The 10,032-nt window shown below is 44.6% G+C and overlaps 1 protein-coding gene across 1 annotated transcript; it reads right to left on the bottom strand.

Annotated features, from left to right (window-relative positions):
* Nucleotides 1-7,438: 7,438 nt before the first annotated feature.
* Nucleotides 7,439-10,032, bottom strand: LOC115990274 (neurofilament medium polypeptide-like). Its single transcript, XM_031114121.1, has 5 exons — nucleotides 10,017-10,032; nucleotides 8,846-9,383; nucleotides 8,497-8,731; nucleotides 7,843-8,296; nucleotides 7,439-7,728 (listed from the first exon to the last, which is right to left on the bottom strand). The coding sequence occupies exons 1-5, from the start codon at nucleotides 10,030-10,032 to the stop codon at nucleotides 7,439-7,441; spliced, it is 1,533 nt and encodes a 510-aa protein (XP_030969981.1).

The following is a 10,032-nucleotide window of genomic DNA, read 5'->3' as shown; positions in this document are numbered from 1 at the left end:
AGTTGCCTCCACATTAATTGCCTCTCAACCAACTCTCTAGCCGCATTAATGTGGAGGTGATGCCTGAACAGTGATGAGGCAGCCTTACAGCTGCTGGTTGGAGGTTCCAGAAGGTGTTGGATGGGACAGGAAGGGATCCCCTGAACCCAACCTACACGTGTGTGGTGAAGATGACACCAAAATGGCAATATATAACATGGAAGAATGCATTGGGAAGGGGATCGGGACTTCTAAACGAGTAGTACATAGAAAAAAACCTTATGAAATAAAGAACTGAACTTGTTTCAAGGAGAAATTGATCGTTATATTAGTGTTTATCCATCTATAAACGTTAAGTTTAATCATTTTTCTTTTGGAGTTAACCTAGTTCTTTAACATCCACGCTCTACAAATTTATTGTTTGGGCCTTTAACGTTCGAACCCAATACGAATTTGGGATCGCTACAAATTGAGTCCTTACAATTGGCATCGTCTGTGGGAAGAGCTTGATCTAACTTAAAAGAAATCCGGTGTAACGTTCATGATGGAGGAAGCAGGTCTACATTGCTACGCAGCAGGACCACATCAGGTAGATGCCAACCCACACCAAGCAGAGTCAAGGGGCTCCCAGCATGGTGATCCGCACCGGAGTCCCGAACGGAGAGAAGGCCGTGAGGGGAGTGTGCGCACAACTCATACCACCAAAAGTCGCTCTCGTGGGAAGAGTCATGTTTCCCATGCAAAAAATGACAGGAACCTGCAAATTGAGTCCTTACAATTGGCATCGTCTGTGGGAAGAGCTTGATCTAACTTAAAAGAAATCCGGTGTAACGTTCATGATGGAGGAAGCAGGTCTACATCACTACGCAGCAGGACCACATCAGGTAGATGCCAACCCACACCAAGCAGAGTCAAGGGGCTCCCAGTATGGTGATCCGCACCGGAGTCCCGAACGGAGAGAAGGCCGTGAGGGGAGTGTGCGCACAATTCATACCACCAAAAGTCGCTCTCGTGGGAAGAGTCATGTTTCCCATGCAAAAAATGACAGGAACCTGCAACATGAGATTGACGAGTTGAAAAGAGGGTTGCGCCATGCCCTGGCGAGAACGTTCCCCACCTTGCTTTGAACCATCATCCGAGGAGACGGATGGAGCTAGTTATAGGCGGAGGTCCAAAACTCCGCCTAGTGAGAATTTCTCCTATGAAGAGGAGCACGGCCATCGACATAGGTACAAAAGCCCGCCTAGCAGGGGTTTGGAGAACAACGCTATGAACAAAGCGTTAAGCCAAGTCTCCAAATCACCCTTCACAAGGAATATAGACGATGCAATCCTTCCTCGGCGATTCCACCAGCCTACATTCACCCTATATGATGGCCGGTCAGACCCAGTAGAATACGTTAGCCATTTTAGCCAAAAGATGGCTATCTACTCCAGGGACGAGGCCTTGATGTGCAAGGTCTTTCCATCAAGTTTGGGTCCGGTGGCGATGAGATGGTTCAACGGTTTAAGGGCCAACTCTATTGAGTCCTTCAAAAAGCTTACCCGGGCTTTTGACACATGTTTTTTCACTTGCAGTAGGGTTCCTCGGCCTTTGGGATCCTTGCTGTCTATGTCCATGCGAGAGGGAGAGACTCTCAAGGCTTATTCAGATAGATACTGGGAAATGTTTAATGAAATAGAAGGAGAGCATGATGATGTGGCCATAAGTACCTTCAAGGCTGGCCTCCCAACCGAGCATGATTTAAGGAAATCTCTAATTGGTAAACCTGTTGCCAGTGTACACCAATTGACGGATAGGATTGATAAGTACAGAAGAGTAGAAGAAGACCAACTCTAGGGAAAAGGAAAGGCTAAGGTAATCCCTCAGGAGAGGAGAGATTTCAGGTCGGACCATTACAATAGTAACCGACCTCGGAAAGACTTTGTTGGGCAATCAGGTTCTGCTGACACCCAGGTGGTTAATGTAGTGTTTTGGGAGCCGGTGCAGCAGGTATTAGAGAAGATAAAGAATGAGCCATTTTTTAAGTGGCCAAACAAGATGGCAGGAGAGCCTAAGAGATGCAACCTGAACCTTTATTGCCACTATCATCAGGATCATGGACACACGACGGAGGATTGCAGGAACTTATGGAACCATTTGGAGCAGTTGGTCCGAGAGGGGGAATTGAAGCAACTATTGCATCATTCCAGTGGTAGGGTAAGCCAGGCAGGCTCAGAAATGCGTGGGGACGCTTCTTCAAGACTCCCCTTTGGTATGATAAACGTTATTTTTGCTACCCCAGGGAGGACTGGATCTTGTCCTTCCAGGGTACTGTCGGTGTTCCGACCTCCGGCCGAGGATCATTGCCAACCGTCGAAGAGAGCCAGGGTGGACATTCCCCTGATTTTGGGCTTTTCGGATGAGGACAAGGTTGGAACCATACAGCCCCATGATGATGCTCTAGTGGTCACGCTGAGAATTGGTGGGTACGATGTCAAAAGGGTGATGATTGATTAAGGTAGTGCTGTAGATATAATGTACCCAGATTTGTATAAGGGGCTAGGTCTGAAGTTAGAGGACTTAGCAGCCTACAGTTCCCCTCTGGTGAGTTTTGAGGGAAGGATGGTCGCTCCAAAAGGACAGATCAGACTACCTGTGCAAACCGGTATGGATGTGGTGGAGGTGGACTTCATTGTTGTAGACTTTTTCTCTCCATACACAGCTATTATGACCTTGGCTTCATACCCTGGGAGCAGTCTCATCTACTCTACATCAGAAATTGAAGTACCCATCTGGAGGCCAAGTATTGGAGATAGTAGGAAGCCAGGTTGCAGCTCGGCAGTGCCTGGTAGCGGCTATACAACATCGGCCAGGGGCAGAGACCTCGGCTACCGCTGATAATGGATTATAGCAATTAAAACCCCCAGCATTACTCTTAGATGGACCAGTCGACGAGGTAAAGTGTGAAGATTTGGAGAGGGTAATTGTTGCTGATGATCCGGAAAGATTCTTCCAGGTTGGGGCTAAACTGCCTTTACAAGAGAAGGAGCGATTGCTGGAATTCCTCCGAGAAAATGTAGATGTGTTTGCATGGAGTCCATATGAAGCCCCAGGTGTAGATCCGAATTTCATTTGTCATCGACTCAACGTGAATCCTTCCGTTATTCCCAAAAGACAATCACCTTGGCGACCATCAAAAGAGCACGCTGAAGCCGTCAGAAGTGAGGTAGCCAAGCTCAAGCAGGCTGGGGCTATCAAAGAAGTTTTTTACCCACAATGGTTAGCCAATACGGTGGTGGTAAAGAAGAAGACAAGAAAGTGGCGAGTGTGCGTGGATTTCACGGACCTCAATAAGGCCTGTCCGAAGGATCCTTTCCTCATGCCAAAGATAGATCAGTTGGTGGATGCAACCGTTAGTCATCCCCAGATGAGTTTTTTGGATGCCTTTCAAAGATATCACCAAATACTGTTAGCATTGGACGATCAAGAGAAGACGGCTTTTGTCACCCCTATTGGAAACTATCATTATAAAGTGATGCCATTCGGTTTGAAAAATGCAGGATCTACCTATCAACGGATGATGACTAAAATGTTCGAACCGCAACTGGGCAGAAACATTGAAGTCTATATTGATGACATGGTAGTGAAGAGTAAGGTGGTGTCCGATCATGTGGAAGATCTCACGAACATTTTTGGAATACTGAGAAAGCATAAGCTACGCCTGAATGCTTCAAAGTGTTCCTTTGGTGTAGGCTCCGGGAGGTTCTTGGGATACATGGTGACTCATAGAGAAATTGAAGTGAACCCAGATCAGATTAAGGCCACCAACGATTTACAAGCACCTCGGAATCCAAAAGAGGTGCAGAAACTGACTGGAATGACTGTTGCTTTGAACCGATTTATCTCTAGGTCGGCTGAGAGGTGCCGTCCCTTTTTCCTTCTACTGCATAAGTGGAAAGGATTTGAATGGACCGAGGAGTGTGCTGTGGTGTTTCAGCAGCTGAAGGAGTACCTGTCCAGGCCACCTATCATGTCTAGTCCTGAGGTGGATGAGGTGCTGTTTGCCTATCTAGCAGTTGCCCCTCATGCAGTTAGTTTTGTCTTAATACGAGAGGACAGCGGCGTACAAAGACCAGTTTATTACGTAAGTAAGTCCCTTCATGAAGCCGAGGTGAGATACTTATCATTAGAAAAGGCCATCTTGGCAGTGGTCTAGGCAACACGCAAACTTCCGCATTACTTTCAAGCCCATACAGTGGTTGTCTTGACCCAGTTACCTCTCAAGTCCATACTTAGAAGTGCAGATTACACTGAGAGAATCGCTAAGTGGGGCACAATCCTAGGTGCTTTTGACATCAAGTATATGCCTCGCACCTCTGTGAAAGGCCAAGTCCTTGTCGATCTGGTAGCTGAGTTCGCCGAGTATCCAGAGGAAGCTAACATGAAGCAAAATGACATGGATGAAAAATCGGTTGGTCTGATATCCACACAAGGCGGTGCCTCCTGGAGGGTATATGTGGACGGAGCAGCAAACCAACGGGGGGCAGGATTGGGGCTAGTTTTGATATCGCCTGAAGAGATCACCATTGAGAAATCCTTGAGGTTGGGATTCTCGGCTACTAACAATGAAGCAGAATACGAAGCTTTATTGATGGGAATGAGTATGGTCCAAAAAATGGGTGGAAAGATAGCAGAATTATTCTCGGATTCAAGATTGGTAGTCGGCCAAGTGAAAGGAGAACTGGAAAACCGAGATCCAAGAATGCAGGGGTATTTGAGTCAAGTTAGGCGTATGCAAATGAAATTTGAATCTTTCGTCTTGTCGCATATCCCCTGAGGTGAAAATACCCATGTCGATTCCCTGGCAACCCTTGCCACCTCTTCAACACGGAATTTTCCTCGAGTGATAATCGTCGAAGATTTGTATACACCCACCTCACCAGAAAGGGACGTATGTCAGATTCATCAAGTCAATCTAGCGTCGAGCTGGATGGATCCCATATTGAAATTTCTCAAAAGTGACATCTTGCCCGAAGAGAAAATAGAAGCTGATAAAATACGGAGGAAAGCTCCTCGGTTTTGGTTATCCGAGGACAAAAAGCTATATAAACGGTCCCTTTCTGGGCCGTACCTATTTTGTGTACATCCCGAGATGTCAGAGACACTCCTAGAGGAGCTGCATAAGGGCATTTGTGGAAGTCATACAGGGGGAAGGTCCCTATCACACCGGGCCATTGCTCAAGGATATTGGTGGCCAAATATGCAGAAGGAAGCGTAGGATTATGTTAGAAAATGCGACTAGTGTCAAAGGTTCGCCCCAAACATCCACCAGCCTGGAGGAATTCTTAACCCTCTGTCCAGCCCTTGGCCTTTTGCTCAATGGGGGTTAGATATTGTCGGTCCTTTTCCTAAAGCCTTAGGAAACAAAAAGTATCTGCTGGTCGGCATGGATTACTTTACTAAATAGGTCGAAACTGAACCTTTGGCTAACATCAGAGACGTAGATGTTAAGAGGTTTATTTGGAAGAATATTGTTACGCGATTTGGAACTCCGCGCACTCTTGTCTCAGATAATGGCCTTCAATTTGATAGTAAGGCCTTTAGGCAATACTGTTCAGACTTAGGTATAAAAAATAGATATTCCACCCTGGCTTATCCTCAAGGGAATGGACAAGCTGAAGCTGTTAACAAAGTAATAGTCAATGGACTTAAGAAGAGACTGGATGATGCAAAAGGAAAATGGCTAGAGGAATTGCCACATGTTCTCTGGACCTATCGAACAATGCCTCGACGATCAATAGGGGAGATTCCTTTTTCCATGACCTATGGAGCTGAGGTCGTCATCCCTTTGAAAACTGGATTCCAAATGTTAAGAACTAGTACATTTTCCTCGGACAGTAACGATGGGCTGTTGGGGAAAAGTTTAGACTTGATTGAAGAGCGAAGGGAGAGTGCAATGGTTCAATTGGCTTACTACCAACATAAACTTAGGCAAGGCTATGATGCTAATGTAAAGCTGAGACCATTAGCAGTAGGAGATCTGGTGTTGAGGAAAGTTCTGGGAACCACCAAGAATCCAGCTTGGGGAAAATTGGGGCCTAATTGGGAGGGGCCTTATCGGATTGCTTCGGTAGCCGGAATATGAGCCTATTTTCTGGAAGACCTGGATGAAAAAGCTGTACTCCATCCTTGAAATGTAAATAATCTCAGGAGGTATTATTATTAATGAAAGTAATCGAGTTTGGGTTTTCTTTTAATTTATGCTGATCATGCATCTTGTGTTTCTACATCTAATGGCATCTTGTGTAGTATTAAACAGAAACTAAGTTATGTCAGGTCTTCGGACCACAAACTTAGTGAAAATTAATACCCTATGATATGTATTGAAGTATTAAACAGAAACTAAGTTATGTCAGGTCCTCGGACCACAAATTTAGTAGAAATTAATACCCTATGATATGTATTGAAGTATTAAACAGAAACTAAGTTATGTCAGGTCCTCGGACCACAAACTTAGTGGAAATTAATACCCTATGATATCTATTGAAGTATTAAACAGAAACTAAGTTATGTCAGGTCCTCGGACCACAAACTTAGTGGAAATTAATACCCTATGACACCTATTAAAGTATTAAACAGAAACTAAGTTATGTCCGGTCCTCAGACCACAAACTTAATGGAAATTAATACCTTATGACATCTATTGAAGTATTAAACAGAAACTAAGTTATGTCAGGTCCTCGGACCACAAACTTAGTGGAAATTAATACCCTATGACACCTATTGAAGTATTAAACAGAAACTAAGTTATGTCAGGTCCTCGGATCACAAACTTAGTGAAAATTAATACCCTATGACATCTATTGAAGTATTAAACAGAAACTAAGTTATGTCAGGTCCTCGAACCACAAACTTAGTGAAAATTAATACCCTATGATATTTATTGAAGTATTAAACATAAACTAAGTTATGTCAGGTCCTCGGACCACAAACTTAGTGGAAATTAATACCCTATGACATCTATTGAAGTATTAAACAGAAACTAAGTTATGTCAGGTCCTTGAACCACAAACTTAGTGAAAATTGATGCCCTATAATACCTACTGAAGTATTAAATAGAAGCCTTTGAACATCATCTAATGTACAATTGAATTACTGTAGACCCAACTTTATCCAACTTTTGAATATTCCCTAAAGTTTCAATTGATTAGAAAGAATACATATGTATCCAAAATGTCTCCCTGAGACCTCATAGTATTAAACGTTTATCACCCATTTTTAATCACCAATTGTTGATGTTTATAAGTTATTTTTTCTCTTGCAAACGAAAGATAGTCAAAATGAATCCATTCAAATTAAAATAACGCAGTGAACAAGTACAAGAATAAGATAAAACGGCAACAACAATAAGCAAATAAACATAAGTATCCTTACAAAAGCCCTAATCAAATTACAAAATAAGTCTTATTTTTTCAACTTAATTTGGAGCTTGGTTGGTTGATTTATCTGCCTCTGAGGTGGTGACTCCCTCTTTATCCTTAGCAGCTCCCTCAGCTGACATGACTGTGGAAGCCAAATCCTGTTGAAAGCCCTGAGAGGCCACTTCTGCCTCAAAAGCAGCTGCAGTCTTGTCCAAGGAAGCTTCTGGAGGGGCATTGTTCCCTTTAGCCGGTTCCGGTTGGCCAGGAGGAGGAAGACTTGGAGGCAAAACCCCCTCATTAGGATTGATGGTTGAGGGAGTGTCTTCAGCCTGACTAGATGGAGGAGCTGAGGTACGGATTACTTAAGGGTAGAACACGTTCTCTGGCTTCCTCAACTTGGATGAAGCCTCAACCCCAACTCGTTTAAGGGTTTCATCCCAAGTTTGGGCGCAGTAGATACGGCACACCATTGGCACCTCTGCTTTTAATGTCTCCTCCGTCTCAGCCACACCGATTTCATAGCCTTTCTGCTCAGCTTCATTCATTGCCTGTTCGGCCTCGACTTTTGCTTTCTCAGCTTCCTCCCTAGACTTTTCAGCTTGCTCCCTCAGCTTTTGGGTTTCCTCCAAGTGCTTCTTAAGGACTGCAACTTGCTCCCAGGCAGTCTTTAGTTCTGCATTTGCCTCATGCAAGCGCTTTCCCTGGTCCTCGGTCTGTTTTTGATAGCCTTCCAAGGCCGAGTCAGCGCTCTTGTGGGCTTGCTCCTCAGTAAGTAACTTTTTCCTCGCATCAGCCAAGTCCTGCTCGGATTGTGTCAAAGTTTGTACAGCCGACGCCCATTTCTTCTTTTCATCGTCTAGCTGACTGTAGCAAATATTGAGCCTCTCATCCAGCTTAAAAGTATTTTGGATAACCTACAAGGAAGAGATTAATACTATAGTCAGTAAAAAGTACACATCAATGAGTAATGATCATAAAAAGAAAAAGAAAAGAGTTAGCACTATACCATGCCCAAGTATCTTTTATTATTGAGGATGAGTTCATTCTTCCTCGCGTTCTTTATTTCGGCCATGTCCTTTGGGAGTAACAAGGCCTCCTCTATAGCCGAGGCTACGTGACACCTAATGCCACCGTTGAAGTCCCTAATAGATGCATCATTTCGTAGGGGCTCCCCAGCATGCATGGGTGCTGGCAGCCAGGCTTGAGACTTAGGAGGTTGAGTGTCAAACCTCTCTTGGCCTCGCTGAGGAAGATGGCTAGTCTTTTGCTGCTTTGCCGCTCTTTGGGCATCTTCCTCACGGGTCGGACGGGACTTGCCAACATCCACCACGTCTTTCCCTTTCTGTTCCCTGCACCTTTTCAATTCGGCCGTATCAGCTTTGACTAGCTGTTGAGGTTGATGAGAAGGTGGATGAGGAGCAGGAGGTGGAGACCTGGTGGGAAAAGAAGGAATCTGGGATTACGTTGATTTCCCCGGCGCATTCTTCCCCCCAGGCTGATTCTCGATCAACTCCATTAAACTTCTTTGGGGCTTCCTTTGTATTCCCATTTCATCAAGATCTTCCTCGGAGCGTATAGGTTGATCAAAAACCCCAAAATCTTCCGAGGAGTCTGAGAGTTCTACAACTTCTTCCTCTTCTTCTTCCTTTTCCTCTTTCTTTTCTACTTCCTCTTCTCTGAGGACAGGCTGGGATGAAGAGGCTCCTATTGAGACGACAGCCACAAAAAGGGGCTCAGTGCGGGATGTATCCTGGGGAAGTGGGATACCTTTTGGAATGATGAACCCCTTGAAGGCAACACTAATACGGTGAAGTCGAGGATCGCGGGCTTTGATCACGCACTTCGGCGCTTGGAAAGTAAACGAGAGGGGGGTGTAGCCGAGGATTAAATGGGTTGCTCGGAGTTGGCCGTCAGCTTCGTTTACGTATATCTCGGCTTTCAATACCCTATCCAAGTTTGCTTTGTTGACTAACTTAAGGTTGGGCTTGGTGAAACGTTTATCTGCAAAATCATTGAATTGACATAAAGCGTCATTAGGGATAAGAATACTAAGACTCAAAATAAAACAAAAAAAGAAAAAGAAAAAGAAAAAACATGTATGAACTGAACATTATGAATCTATGATTGCATCCCCACCTGGTGTTCCTTCCTCAGTGGGGCATGGCAGACCATCATGCCATTCCCCAGAAAAGATAAGGAAATCCTCCTTTAAGTTCTTGTTTAAGGTGGGAAGGCACTGAATTAGCCTCACCTCGGGATATCTCGACTTGAGATAATATCCCTGCCCCTTCAAGTGGTGGAGGTTATACACCCAATTCACGTCATGATGGGTTAGGTTTAGGTCCATTCTCTCATTCAAAACTTCTATACTTCCCAGGACCCTAAACATGTTTGGGGCACACTGAGTGGGGGATAACCTAAAGAACCTAAGGTAGCTCTTAGTAATCTTACCCATGGGGATGGTCATCCCACCTTCTATGAAGGCAATCATGGGAATAACCACTTCCCCTGTTTTTCTAGCATCGGCCCATTCCCCTTGGGCTGCGTACCTCATACCCACTGTTGAAGGAATCCTATACTTAGAGCGGAAATTTCTCATACTTTCCTCGGACTCAACTAGACAACGAAACTTACCCTCATTTTTCCCCAT

Source organism: Quercus lobata, chromosome 5 (genome assembly GCF_001633185.2).
Source record: "Quercus lobata isolate SW786 chromosome 5, ValleyOak3.0 Primary Assembly, whole genome shotgun sequence".
Taxonomy (NCBI): Eukaryota; Viridiplantae; Streptophyta; class Magnoliopsida; order Fagales; family Fagaceae; genus Quercus; species Quercus lobata.
Note: the sequence above shows the minus strand (reverse complement) of the source record. Positions and strands in the feature narration are given on the sequence as shown.

Excerpts from the sequence above, each read along its gene's own strand:
- LOC115990274 (XM_031114121.1), bottom strand. Across the intron at positions 8,297-8,496 it reads ACGGTGGCATTAGGTGTCAC|GTTATCCAAAATACTTTTAA; the intron begins GTAGCCTCGGCT and ends TCTTCCTTGTAG. Across the intron at positions 7,729-7,842 it reads AGAGGTGCCAATGGTGTGCC|CTCCTCCATCTAGTCAGGCT; the intron begins GTATCTACTGCG and ends TCCGTACCTCAG.